At 37.7% G+C, this 15,253-nt stretch overlaps 1 protein-coding gene across 1 annotated transcript; it reads right to left on the bottom strand.

The window, feature by feature from the left end:
- Positions 1 to 1,395: 1,395 nt before the first annotated feature.
- LOC144350820 (von Willebrand factor D and EGF domain-containing protein-like) lies at positions 1,396 to 13,859 on the bottom strand. Its single transcript, XM_085492962.1, has 15 exons — positions 13,558 to 13,859; positions 12,727 to 12,923; positions 8,893 to 8,973; positions 7,943 to 8,296; positions 7,292 to 7,371; positions 6,877 to 6,940; positions 6,515 to 6,763; positions 5,885 to 6,105; positions 4,277 to 4,589; positions 4,006 to 4,164; positions 3,491 to 3,859; positions 2,968 to 3,222; positions 2,608 to 2,668; positions 2,321 to 2,411; positions 1,396 to 2,109 (listed from the first exon to the last, which is right to left on the bottom strand). The coding sequence occupies exons 1-15, from the start codon at positions 13,856 to 13,858 to the stop codon at positions 2,049 to 2,051; spliced, it is 2,856 nt and encodes a 951-aa protein (XP_085349088.1). The 5' UTR covers position 13,859; the 3' UTR covers positions 1,396 to 2,048.
- Positions 13,860 to 15,253: the final 1,394 nt, after the last annotated feature.

Below are 15,253 nucleotides of genomic sequence, written 5' to 3'. Positions count from 1 at the left end.
GATTGTATAGGACTCCCACTTATTATTGGCCCAAGGACCGAGTTTGCATTATTTTTTCGAGACATTCTGGTTATTGCCTGTTAAACTCGTTTGTACCCTAGCACATATGCCAAAACCTGGAATGTTTAGGCCAATCACTGAGAAAATGCTTGTGATTGTGCTGCCTTGCTCAACAGAGAATGTCCACATTCACTTGGCTAGCATAGTGTTCTCATTCAGAAATGAACTGATTGTCTATCGGAAACAGCTAATTTAGGTTCTGAGAGCTTCTATATTTATTGTGACTGGCTCCAGGTGAGTGTCTCACTCATCTTTAAGGTTTAGCATATTCCTTTCAATTATTTTGCCCCTGGATTCCTAAACTTTGATTCTAGCCTGCTCTACTAAATCGTGTCATCAAATTTGCTTAGTGTCATTAGATTGTTGGCAATTTCGCCATGGATGGCCATAGCTTTGTCAACCTTTGGAGCTTGCAGAGGTTTAGTTGAGCATCTGAAGAATTCATTAATGGTTTTTCACCAACATCTGTGAGGGAGTCTTCCACGCACAATGACATCTGAGACTCTTAGTGTGGCAGTCGCAAAGTCTAGCGACCCTGATGCTGGTTGAGCATCAACTTTACCAGACTCTGCTTTTTTGAGGTCAGTGCATGCTTTAGAGCAGTTGCTGTTGTTTTACATGGTCTAACCAGCAAACCCCAACTCCTCTCAGATCGCCTTGCCCCACCAACTTGAGTGGCTATCGTTATCAGCTCTAGAGGTTTGCCATTATGAGTGCTTATGAGATTGAAGAATGAGAATTCCTCATCAAGATCAAATGTTGAGTACTTGTGGTAAATTTGTCTTCTTTTGGCGATGGCATAGACAAAGTTCTGTTTTAGGAGCTCTTGCCTGGCTGACTCCATAGACAATACACCTGCATCTGGAACAGCCATGTTAATGCCTCTATTTATCATAGTGTATGGCTGGTGCTGAAAACATCAAAGGCTTCGCATCAACAAAGTCTTCAATTTCATCAGTCACAATAACTGAATTATCAATGCTAAAGTCTACCATGTCAGATGTAATTTAACAGTTTTATTCCATGAATATGGTTGATTTGGTCGAAAGCATAACCCTCAAATGCATGTGCCAATCAGTCGTCATCACGACCTAAACAGCAGAGGTTGTCGGCGCTTTGAACATTTATCTCGATGTACTGATGGACGTCCAGCTTAACATTTAGGATGGCATATTAATCAGTGGACTTAGATTTACCCATGTTCTCATCTGGGGGCGGACTACATGTGGAGAAATTGAAGGAGAAATTTATCATAATTTTGAACTCCACCACTCACTCAAACTGAACAAAAGAAATTAACTAGTATCACCATGCCGTCACAGATCAAAGGCACTATTATGTAACACTTACATCCGTACGTTTTAATTGATATGTTAAGTTTATAATGTAAACATTATTTATAAAAGATTGACAGTACTGGTAAACATTGTAGCCAGTTTTTACTAATCCCCCAGCCCCCTCAAAGCCATCAGTCAGGAAACAATCCCTGAAATATCTTACTTGTACAACCCATGTTCACATCAATATCTGTATTATGTGGTCATACGTTCATGAACGCCAAGTAGTGAAACAAAATACATAAAAATGATTGTTCCACCACAAAAAAAAACAAGAAAATGTATCGAGATATCGGCGGCCATTTCTGAATAAGGTCTTGATTTACACATGACGTATATTCGAGATGTAAACTACAAATACCATTCTGCACACATTTTGGACCGGTTTCCGGGTTTTGACATTAATTTGACGTCATCAGTTTAAGTCGGATTAATATGAATGTTTTTAAATTAGCAGAAGTATGTCCATATGTTAATCATAGCTGCAGGCAGCAGTGTGAGGGTTTCAAATTATACAACACTATATAACACTACAAAATACCACGAATGTCACGGAGTAATAGCATTTCTTTCGGTAGGCTTATTTATCCAACAGAACTTATTTTACTGGGTTATATTTTCTGGTCTCATCACAGTGTTGGCGAATGGTAATTATCCTATTATTTTCTCTGGCGGCATGCCAACTTCCACGGTTGATTTCTGTTTCCCTTTCCTGCAGAATAACAACCATGCATACTAATTAACCATTAAACAAGAGTAGTTTATATTATATATTTGTCAGGTTTTTTATCTGTATATTTTGTGTTCATTGATTTTTTTTAAATCCATCAAGTGATTATGAAGTAGTGATATTAGGCTTGATGCAATACTGTAACCATGGAAATCGTTCGTCAAACTCTGTATAAATGGACATAAATACTTACTTCTTTAAGATGATAACAATCGAACCGATGACAAGAAAGGCTACCAATACAGCCCCAATCACAATAACCACAATAATCCACGTGCTAAGACCTAGAATATTTAAATGAAATTATGTATAAAACACGATGAGTTCAAACAAGGCAAATGCAATGAGTGTTGCTATGAAACACATTTACATACAAGTCGACTGTACACGAACCGAATAATATAATTTAGATTAACATTAATTCAAATACAATACATAGTACAAATTATAATAATTATTTACATAATATATTACACATACCTGACTGACATAGCGGGTCACCAAGGTCATAGCAATCCCCATCGACAATACAGATATTGGTCTAAGTAAGTAAATATATTAAATAGTGATAAACATGTTGTGAAATGGTGTAAGATTTGATTTCTTTTAAATTTTGTTATGAAATTAATCTCATGCACAGACTGACTCATAAACAACAGTCGGAATAATTTCACTAGACTATTATTTATAGATGTTTCAAAATTTCACGATCATCATAGACAGCTTCTAGTCTAATATAATTATAAACGTCGTGGTATTCATGTTAAATGTCGTTATTTTATGCGTGGCATTCACATATAACGTATACAATACAAACTACTCGAACAAAACTCATCTCACCTTCCGTCTGCAAAATCCATCTGTTCCGTTACAGACATCGCAATTATCATTGTAAATAATAACAAGAATCTGTGGACTTTCATTCGTGCCATCATTACTGACAGATATCAACGCACCAATCGGTTCCACTGGATCCGCATCTCGTCGTCGTCTTCGAGAAAGTTGATCAACTGGACATTGGATTTCTTCATATGTCTTAAATACACTATCCTCCTTACTGGCTACGTCTTCAATTGTAAAACCCGTTTCCGATATCTTCAATAAGTTAGAGAAAACGATTAATTCATAAACTATTATCATCCAAATAAAACAAAACATAACAAAAAATAAACAAACAGAAAAATTGTTTAATAAATATATATTAAAATACCATGAAAATTAAAAACACACATGGCTTGTCCAGAAAATCATATTTAAATATAGTTGCATATATTAAAATACACCCATCGTATGTTTTATATTGTTAATTCAAACTAATATGTATTAATCAACGTTTTATCTCAATATTTGTACTCTCCTATACCTTAATACGTGTCACGTGACATGTCATTGCCTCCACGAATTTATCACCAAAAATCGAGACATGGGAACAACTTTCAAAACTTGTATCGCAAAGGCCATTCTTATGTCCACGATATACATCCGGGGCTTCACTGAGCGTTACTGAGCAGTCTGTCCCTCCATACCCATCATTGCATACACATACACCCTCCGTACAGTTGCCTTTCCCGTTACAGTCGGCTGGGCACAGGGCTCCGATAATAGCCACTGGGGGCACTATAACTCCATCGTCGTTTACCAACCAGTGTGTTGTATCTTTGCTCACAATTTCTTCACACTGGTCTCTCAATAGTGCACTTGAGGACTGCGCTGTGTTTAAGTCATCCAATACCTTCATAAATTGGTAATAGCATACAATAATGAGTTCTGGTAAATATATTACCAAAACTGCTATAATTACTAATATAGTAATCATGCAATACATATATATGTTAATAAATGAAATTATGGGAACTAATTCGGATTTAATTTACTCACCTGAATATCGAGAACACAGTTCTCAATAAATGTGTCAGTCTCATTCTGAAATAAGACACCTTCACATGCTTTAGCCGCTGCTGACCCTAGCACTAAGTCGTTACAATATTCGATAGCAAACTGTTCCGTTATTCCAGATGGTGTCGGCCATTCAGGTATCTACAGGTGAAATGCAATGAAACCTTACGATTCAAATAACTGTCCGTTTCAGAATATTCGTGTCACAAATAATGTCAATATTTAGATTCAAAATTGCGGTACTAAAACCAACCTTTGGTTCAAAATCTTCATCATATGTGAACAATAAATCGTCGTCAATCCCCGTGTCACGTTTGCGTTTATTCGTGCCTTCGTTGTCACTGTCACTATGTAAATACTCATCTGTTATGTCACAGTATCTGGCATTACACGTGTTAGGTACGATATTAGGTTTACTGGGGCGTCCATTATCTTTACCATACTGACACTGAGCATCAACGCTGTCTCCTTCTGCATTACACGAGCAATACACCTGTGTCGAGTTCTTTCTATTTGATTCTGAGTCATCAATTTCACCATAGAATAGATTGTTTCCTTCCGGGGTTCTGATAAATACAAGACACGGCCCCTATATGTTGCAGTACAGTGCAGTGCAGTGCAGTGTAGTGTAGTACAGTGCAGTGCTGTGCAGTGTATGTAGTGTTGTGTGTAGTGTAGTGTAGTGTAGTGTAGTGTAGTGTAGTGTAGTGTAGTGTAGTGTAGTACAGTACAGTGCAGTGCTGTGCAGTGTATGTAGTGTTGTGTGTAGTGTAGTGTAGTGTAGTGTAGTGTAGTGTAGTGTAGTGTAGTGTAGTGTAGTGTAGTGTAGTGTAGTGTAGTGTAGTGCAGTGCAGTGCAGTGTATGTTGTGTTGTGTGTAGTGTAGTGTAGTGTAGTGTAGTGTAGTGTAGTGTAGTGTAGTGTAGTGTAGTGTAGTGGAGTGGGGTGGAGTGTAGTGGAGTGGGGTGGAGTGTAGTGTAGTGTAGTGTAGTGTAGTACAGTACAGTGCAGTGCTGTGCAGTGTATGTAGTGTTGTGTGCAGTGTATGTAGTGTAGTGTAGTGTAGTGTAGTGTAGTGTAGTGTAGTGTAGTGTAGTGTAGTGTAGTGCAGTGCAGTGCAGTGCAGTGCAGTGGAGTGGAGTGGAGTGGAGTGGAGTGGAGTGGAGTGGAGTGGAGTGGAGTGGAGTGGAGTGGAGTGGAGTGGAGTGTAGTGTAGTGTAGTGTAGTGTAGTGTAGTGGAGTGCAGTGTAGTGCAGTGTAGTGGGATGGAGTGTAGTTTAGTATAGTATAGTATAGATTAGTGTAGTTTAGTTTAGTGTAGTGTAGTGCAGTGCAGTGCAGTGTAGTTTAGTTTAGTTTAGTGCAGTGCAGTGCAGTGCAGTGCAGTGCAGTGCAGTGGAGTGGAGTGGAGTGGAGTGGAGTGGAGTGGAGTGGAGTGGAGTGGAGTGGAGTGGAGTGTAGTGTAGTGTAGTGTAGTGGAGTGCAGTGTAGTGCAGTGTAGTGGGATGGAGTGTAGTTTAGTATAGTATAGTATAGATTAGTGTAGTTTAGTTTAGTGTAGTGTAGTGCAGTGCAGTGCAGTGTAGTTTAGTTTAGTGTAGTGTAGTGTAGTGCAGTGCAGTGCAGTGTAGTTTAGTTTAGTTTAGTTTAGTGTAGTGCAGTGCAGTGCAGTGCAGTGCAGTGTAGTTTAGTGTAGTGTAGTGTAGTGTAGTGTAGTGTAGTGCAGTGTAGTTTAGTGTAGTGCAGTGCAGTGCAGTGTAGTTTAGTGTAGTGCAGTGCAGTGCAGTGCAGTTGGTAGAGAAGGAGAGAGAACAGTGCAGTGTGTCACTCTATAGTGTGCAATCAACATCAAGTGCACTAACCTCCATGTATCAGAAAACTCATGTGCGTTTGATCTCGCGGGTAGATATTCTCTGTTTGCTGAATTGAAAGGTCCTTTGAGAAAGTCATTGGCATAATTTCCATCGTAGCTACCACATAGTCCACCATTGAGCCAACCATAGTCATCGGATGCAGGGGAAAGGCATATGTCAAGATAGTAGCCTCCACTAGCCTCAACAAATGCACCGTTTGGGAAATGTACCTGAAATGAAAATGACTGAGTGTTATAACATCTTCCTCATAACGTAATCATCGACAATGAAATCTCACAATTAGAAAATAAAAAAAAAATGTGAATAAAATAGAAAATCGTCCTTTTATAATAAGTACTGGCTACTTTAAGTGGCTACGAAGGTTGAATGATACAAAGAAATATCATAATTCTGTTTTTTTTTTCAGAATTATAGTATATGTTAGAAAAAAATACAACTCGAATTGTACATATAACATGCACTGGGGTAGTGTGGTTTTATCTCTGTCACGTAAAGCATTCCCCCGTCTCCGGGGACTAGACCCATTTAGTTAATATACAAATCCTTTGTTTTAACTGAACAATAACGAAAACGGTCAAGCTATATTCTGTCTCCGATTATATGTGCTATGCTACTCACTTGGTAATTATATCCACTGTTTGTTCTCACTAATCTGAATCCAGGCGTCATATCACCATTTTGTATTATCTTGATCGTTAACTTGCTATACGTACGGTAGTAGGAGTATCTTTCGCCATTCATGTAATATACTACAACTTCTTCCTCTTGCACTTTGCACCGATCTACAATAATGACGTCGTCGTTGGCTCGGACGACCAATCCACAAGTACAGGCCACACCTCCGCACTGTGTCAGACGTGTCTGGATCTTAACAGAAAAGAAAATTGTGTTTAATGGAAGACAACAAATTAAGTATAAGTACAATTATAGTTCTAATACTGAACCGGAACGCATGCGCACTTATAGTTCGTAGTTCTTACCTCGTATGGCAGAAATTCGTGTCGGTAGTACACATATTCTCCTGGCTTGTAAACATCAAAATGCCTGAAATGAAAATATCCCAAGATGCAATTGTTCAAATAAATTTGACTATATTAGTTACTCATAGTAATGGGTGATCGTACTAGTTACTCCAGTAACACCATCACAATAGTTACCACAAGCCATCTGGTAACCTCTGTGGAGATACAGTGACGGTCGGTCGGATTTGCTTGTAACATTTCGTAAAAATAGAAGCGTGAACAATTATCTACGTATTAATTTAGGTTTTTAATATTTTGTTTTCATAATGAGTCTCATGTACTATTGATTTTCATTTTAATTAAACGTTTTCATATCATTGATTGATTGATTGATTGATTCATTCATTCATTCATTCATTCATTTTATACTTACTTGCCATCAAATGTGGAGTAATGAGGGTCTCCATTGCCACAGCATTTTCTACTGCTTCGGTCACGGTCATATGTCCGTATCTAGTGGGATATATTTAGATTAACGTATCTTGTTTTGTTTCTCACTACATTTTTGGTAACAGTTACCTAATGAACGTAATGACACCCAAGAACCCAATAATACGCATCTACTCTCGGGTCACGAAATAATTGCCAGACCAGACCGTTTTACACAATCGTACGGCAGCCAAAATATAAACTATGATATTAACTAAAATATAACTGTGACGTCGCTCACGTTATTTATATCTTGATTTCCAGCATAACTGAAAAGTAACAAATATTGTTTTATGTGTAATATTTGATACAACCGGGAACAACATAGCGTGGACGATTATACTGTACATGATGGATGCAGAAAAAGTTTGTCGTGCATGTGCTCGATTGATATTGCATTGTTCGTGCCCGCACATTCTAATATAACAAAAATACAAAGACAGTTTTTACAAGCATACAACGGACAAACTATTATGTCCTTGGTTGTATTTCTAATTGCATCTATTGGTATTAAGAGACAGTCAGTTACCATCCTGAATTTGCATAACCACGCCTACCCGTGGTACTTTACGAAGGTCTTTAAGGGGATACCTACTGTTATCGTGTCTGTAATTGCGTAACCATTCCACAATTTCGAATTTGTCGTCTCTATCGGGAGAAAGCTCAAATAAACCTCACCATCTCCGTCACTAAAAAAATCCCTCGTGGCTTTCACCCTAACTGTTACGGGTCCGTCAGCGTTGTCCGTTGTTAGTATCGCTGCACACTGGTCTTGTATTACCGCATCAACGTAGCTTCCAAAATCAGTTCGTTTACTCACAGTGATGGGTATCTCCACTTGACATGGTGCGTTATTGTTGTTAAACGAATCACACATGAATGGTATGGTTAACTCTAGATTAAAGGACGTCGGTCCGTCATTTTCATACACATCTACAGAGTCCGGGACCTGATAATGAATGCATAACATTGTGATTCATGATATCTAGTAGTAATCATAAGTAAAACAATATATCTATTCACAATTTAGATAACTTTGAGTATTTGTTGAACATTTTTCAATTAATGTTAATTAACGTATTTTTTTGTTAAATGATTTAACTTTTAAAACACGAGTTTTTTTTTTATTGCCTGTACGTTTTTTAATTTTGCAATGTTTTACCGAACTGTTGTTTTCTGTAAAAACAACATTTACGATAAGCCATCATATACTCTACCAAGAAAAACACAAAATTATCCATATTTCATTTTTAAATAGTTTCTAATAAGAAGCTATCTGGAGTTCAAAGTTCACCCAAATTTTAAACAAAATGACCGCCGTTTTTGAACTAAAATACCCGCCCTCCCATAGAAACAAGTCTGGGGACGCATTCTTTTGTCCCACGTCCAAACATAATATTATAGCTCAAATCACAAACTATTAAAAAAGTTGAACCAACACAAATCATGTTTAGTTGGTTCACCATCGCATTATTTACAAAGTATGTGACGAAATAGAAATAGTAGTGCAAAACACTTTTGGTAAATAAAATAAATATTTAATACCGTGATACCAGCAAAGAAATCTGAACTATTTCTTCGTCCTATGTTAATACCATTTTCTATTACTCCAACTTCACAGCGAATCTATTAGAATTAGACAAAACATGAATAATACTTCAAACCATACAGAAGTTTACATAGGACAGAATAAAAAAATAAATAAAATTGTTTATTTATTCCGTTATTGGACGAGTGTCCAGTGTCAGATAAGCTTATTGACACTGGACAGACAAGGTTATGTAAATAATAACAATTAGGTTGACATATATTATTACTGCGTTCACGTTATGGGATCTCGGCACGTGCCGAAATTTTTAATCCGTTGTGTTTGCAGAGGAATTTCAGCAGTTGCGTTCATGTTATTCGGGATCCACTTAGTACCGACTCGGCTCGTGCCAAAATCACGCCCTCATTCGTCGATCTGTTATTTGGCCCAAACATGGAAAACGATACGCATATGATGATAATAATAATTGCTATGCTTAAATTATTTCCATTTGTTGCTATGGTATTTATAACGAGTCATCGTGCACATGGACGGCAAAGAAGAATCGAAAATTATTTGTTTTCACGTCAATGTAGCATTGCACATAAAGATGCGTCGCTAACGACGGTTTGCATTAATTTCATTCATTACTACAGCATCTGACCCAATCTCTTTCCCATAGGCCTTTGCGCTTTACGCAATAGTGCCTCTGCCACAGGCAGCCTTCAATTTTGTGGTCAATCACCTCACTACGCACGGCCATTTTCTTCAGATCTGAAAACGTATTACAAAAAGTGGGAAAAAAACGTATGTGACATCCGAACTATTTATTAATGTCAGACTTCAGTAAAAACGTAAATACGAACCATTTTAACGCGAACTATGTTTTGAAAGGTAATGTTACTGTAGTGAAATGGCGCACGTGATACACTAAAACTTGGAAGAAAAAACGTTCTGTCATCGTATATAGTTGGGAAAGAAACATTTCACTGAAAGGAGTTTCCTAACATTTCCGTTCATCTTGTATTCTGGTGAATATTTCAATACTATTTCTGGCTTGAACGGGTTCGATTTTGCGCGTCTAACAGCAATAGAACACAAAGGTTCTAGTAAGTTTATAAAGTTATTGTAGAAACTAATGCTTTGGCATGTGGGAAAAGATTGTACTTTTCTAACGCAAGTCATGTATATTTTAATCTAATTAACAGAACATTTTATTCGGAGTCGGGGCGTGAAACGTCTTATTAAAGTGTTTAAAGTAACCAAGTGACTTACGCATAACTTTGTTAACCGACAGGGTCTTGTAGTTCGAACATATTCGAATATGCAAATGAGTTCTATGCAAAGCTGCTTTGTGCAGTCATGATAAGTAACGCGAATCGAACTGTGCTGAGTTCGCATCTGACCATATCCTCGGGGCGGAGCTACGTCACAAGACGTTCCACGTTGCTAAGACGCGCACGACTGTACATGTATTTCTATGGGCTCTGTGCGCGCTGCTGTGGAACGCCGGTTGAGCCGGTGAAAATTCGAGAAAACAACACAAACTCAACTTTGAAGTAATTCTGAACAACGAAATTTAAATATGTTACACACGCAGGGCTAATCTTGTTACACTGTTAAGGGGAGTCTCAACAACCGTCCCAAAGTACCGTTTTTGCGAGTTTTTAGTCTTTGTTCAGGCAGTGAAAATGTCCGGATGTCCGTCCCCGTGGATACTAGTATATCTACATTCCTGTCATCGTCATTTCATGCAAGTATCAATCAACTTATGTTATGTTACGTACGAGCGTTCAGGCAGCACATCTCGTGCCGAGTTTCGGTCCCGAGCATCTATCGGGACCGAAACCGAGTTTTTTTTTCGGCACGTGCCGACTTGATCCCGACTGTTTACACACAAGTTTCAGCACGTGCCGACTCGGTCTCGACCGTTTACACACAAGTTTCGGCACGTGCCGAGATCTCTAACGTGAACGCCATCATAGCAATCAGGCTTAATAATCAATTCTACTACACTGGACAGTCATTTTATAACAACTAGTTAGGGGAGCATTTACTTTACTGATTTAAGGTAGCGAGACTATTATTTGTGTTGAAAATTACGATTTTCACATTTATTTATTAATTGATGAAATGCACTATAAACTTTCATGTGATAAAGTCAACATAACATAGAATGTCATGTAAGTTGGTTAAAATGTAGATTTTCTGAAGGGAAACAAGGCAGCCTCAGTAGTGTTTTCCAAAATCAACAACACAGGTTTAATCTGTGTGCCTATAAGTTTCAAAGATAAACTCAAGACAAAGCAATGTTAGGATGTGTTATCAGTAGCTATCTGACACACAATGAGTGTTTCCAAACATTTGAGTGGTCTGGCTCCGCCCCTGTTTGTTTCACAGATTAGTCATTTGCATATGAATGTGTCAGACACAAGGTCATACAACCACTGAAAAAAATCATTGATTTTGGTGTTTTCATATGCCGAATTTATCCAATTATCGCTATTCCATTCCTTTATTTTTTTTGGTTTCCAATAGCCTTACACATTTGGATGTCCCAACACATGTTAAAACAGACCTTGATGGGGAAACAAATTGATTGTGCCGATAAACAAGCTTGAAAATTTTTGCTGTTACTTCATGGACGTTTTCTAGGAGTTTATGTTTTTCAAAATACAAGGTCTTTTACAAAAAATAACGTATACTTATTGTCGTCGGATTAACACCAAATTTTCACAGCTTTAAGGTGACAGTGAGAGGAACTTGAATGTGTCCAGACAAACTATTTCATCGATTATTTACCAACGAGTTGTGGTTTGAGTTGGGGGCAATGTGACTAAAACAGTAATTGAAATTCAGCACACTATTTTTTAAAACGCGTTGCTTGAATAAAACTGACCAGACACATTCAATTTACCAGACTATTGAACAACTAGGAAAAGTGAAAAAAATACTTCTTATCGCCAGCATAAATGCGTAATTATTTTTTTACAGAAAAAGTAATTTTTCACTTTTGATTGAGTAACGCGTCGTAGAATGCAGATACCGGCATGCAAAATACACTTGTGAAAAGCTTGAAATCTGGCGATTCTAAAAATATATACTTTCCCGGGTCTATTTGTAGTCATTTAGTCACAATTAGAAGATGAAAACAAGTATGCAAATAATAGTCCCGCTACCTTAAGCCAAGTTACTGTGCAGATGCCAAACTATTTATGACTTTTCGTCAACACTTCAAGTTGTTGAAGCTTGTTAACTGACTTCATTGTTCCAGCACTGAAACACCAGACATTCGTCATCACAATAAATATACATGTTGTAACCATGGCGAGTGACATTGTCATTTTATCCTCGGGGGGACATCCGGGCATTTTCTACCGCCTGGCAACCCTCGCGGTGAAAACAAAGACCAAAAACTCGCAGAAAACGGTACTTTGCGAAGGTTGTTGAGAGTCTCCTGAACAGTGTAACAAGATTAGCCCTACGTGTATAACATATATGAATTTGGTTGTTCAGGATTACTTCAAAGTTGAGTTTGTGTTGTTTTCTCGAGTTTTCACCGACTCCACAGGCGTTCCACAGCAGCGCACACAAAGCCCATAGAAATACGTGGTACAGTGGTGCGCGTCTTAGCAACGTAGAACGTCTGTGACGTAGCTCCGCCCCCAAGGATATGTACTATCGAGTATTCCAAAGTTGGAAACATACGCGTTAAACACCAGTGAACTGCACAGCTATTCCGTACAAGATCTTCGATTAAATTCCCGTAACATCATGGCAAAACTAAGAACAAGTCTCGGTTAGACTTCATTCGTGGCAAAATGCTAATATAATAGTAAACTACCAATTACCAGTGAGCCCAGTTTGCCTTCCAAATACGTCTGTGACATGGTAGATCTCACGGTAGATCCAGCAACCTGTTCTTGAAATACTAAATCGTCAGCGACGAACCAATCAAACTCCATGTTCACATCCGTGACATTGGTTTCATAAGTAATGTTACAATGGAAGTTTATCTCATTTCCTTCTACCGTGTAACTTAGAGCAACTTTAAAAGAGAAACAAACAAACTAGTATTAGATTCAATGCAAGCATATGCCCAATTGGTGTGCATTGTTGAAATCAAGTTCAAATTGTAATTGGACAATTCCACCAAATCACACAGGGGATATATACGAACTCTCAAAATAATTGTATTATTTTACATAATTATTCTGGTTTATATTTTTTGACATATATACGAACTGGGTAAAATAAAGTTGTTGATCCGCCCTGTACATTGTCGATATTATATTTTTATATCCTTTTTTTAAATACAAGAAACCATTTATTATTCAATTTATCCAGTATTCAATATTCAAAAAAAAAATTGCCGGTTTGAGTGGAACATAACCTCACCCCTCCCCATTTGCCTATATATGCACATGTACATGCATAGTTTGGGTGATACAAGAACGGTCACATACAAGGGGCGACGGGCAAGGTAGATGGTCATTTTCGAATCAAGCGGTACACCACACATTGTCATTATCTATTACTAAAGTGTTGATACATGCATTTAGGGGAGTAACTCCTAGTAGCCACCTTATAATTATCGCGTTATTATGGAATATTTCTCAATAGTGATCTCCATAACAATAAGCATTCTATGTTAGTTAGTTAAAACAAATGCTTGTTATTACCTTCTCCGTGAGGTGATCGGCAACATCCATCACCAGTATTGTGACAAAGGCAATAATCGGCATGAGTGTAAGGATCTCCGCAATAGCTCTCGCTGCAGTACGGTATTGTGTTAATGTCGTCTATGGTGCATTCACGGTAATAGTTGTTGTGGTAGTGGTAACATTGATCAATTGGACTGACTGTAGTATACCAATACATGTAGTAGTCATAATACCACCAGCAATCAGATACCCAACACTGTGGCTCCACACTTCCAACTACACACACACACAGAGACAACAGAAGCACATATACTCGCATAGTGCCTTCTCACCATCTAGTGTGACGGGCTCTAGACGTTACTCACTTATATACAGCTTACTGGATGACAAGTATTCCACTCTCTATTTGATTTATATATACTTATGTGAGCACAGTATTACATAAAACGCCTACCGTGATTAGTCTTGTTAAGCCCTTCTGGTGAAATCAATGAATGCATGCCAACAGTGGTGTGTAGGGAATAGTGGTCGCGTTATTAAAACACGCCTCCGCAGACACAATACGCTACTGTAACTGAAAGTTTATAATATTACTGTAACTACGCTATAACAACAATTTAAACTTCCTAAATGGTGTAAATATTTGTACTATTATAAAAATATCTCCAATAATATTGATTCAAAAATAAGCAATGCTGGATTAGATTCTAATGATAAAACAAAATAAGATTTAATATGTAAATGTGTTATTATTGAATCTTTTGGTTTAATACCTCAATAGACAACATCATATCCACGTTTTTTAAAATTAATATTTGTGGTTAGTTGTTAGAGGCAAATTTTTTTTTAAACAAGTCAAGTAGTAGGAGGAAGGTAGATCAGAATAAAAAACGATGTTCAAAGATGCATTATGAACGATAATGGTCGGTGGTCGTCGCGCCACGTACTATTTGTTGTGGGAGTCATAGCGACGTATACAAGCGTGTAGATTACATTGTTTATTTACAGCTGTTTTATGAGCTAGCAATAATACTATTATAATATTTGTTTGATGAAATTGTATACGCTTACATGAACACTGCACTACAATATGCTACATAAAACGCCTACTGTAATCATGATTAATCTCTTATAGTTGTGTTCGCTCAGAGATCCTTGGGTGGGCTAAGAGATCAAAAAAGTATTAAAAAAACGTACGTGAATGCTTATTAAGGGCAAGGAAAAGGCAAGTACTAGCTAATTTATAAATCTGACCTAGTCCTTAGCCTCGGTACTGCGCTAAGCAAACGATTAATCTAGGCACGAAAGATAGAATGTAAGGAGACAGGACGCTATTGTTCTGCCCTGTTCCACGATATCGCTTCAATTCAATGCGAATACGTGAATAAATAGCATTCACTGAAAGGTCAATTCAGGTCAACTCGCAAGCAGTCAGAGTTTTAAGGAGCTCAATTGACATCAAAATCATACCAAAATCATAAAAATGACCAAATCACAGATCCTTGTAAAATATAGATATTCTCTCCAAATAACAAGTTTCCATGATCCTACTAGGGCCCTAGCTTCATATTTAACACATGAATATGACAAAACGAACTATTGCGTAAAATTCATGTTGTTTTTCAACATCACACATCAATGCACATGTAATCGCATGAGCTTATCAGAAAGTACCTGGCACAAAGCCCAAATTAGACCTATCAATACTTCTGTC

Source organism: Saccoglossus kowalevskii, chromosome 18, assembly GCF_978046115.1.
Source record: "Saccoglossus kowalevskii chromosome 18, keSacKowa6.1, whole genome shotgun sequence".
NCBI classification, from domain to species: domain Eukaryota; kingdom Metazoa; phylum Hemichordata; class Enteropneusta; family Harrimaniidae; genus Saccoglossus; species Saccoglossus kowalevskii.
This window is presented reverse-complemented; position numbering and strand designations above follow the sequence as displayed.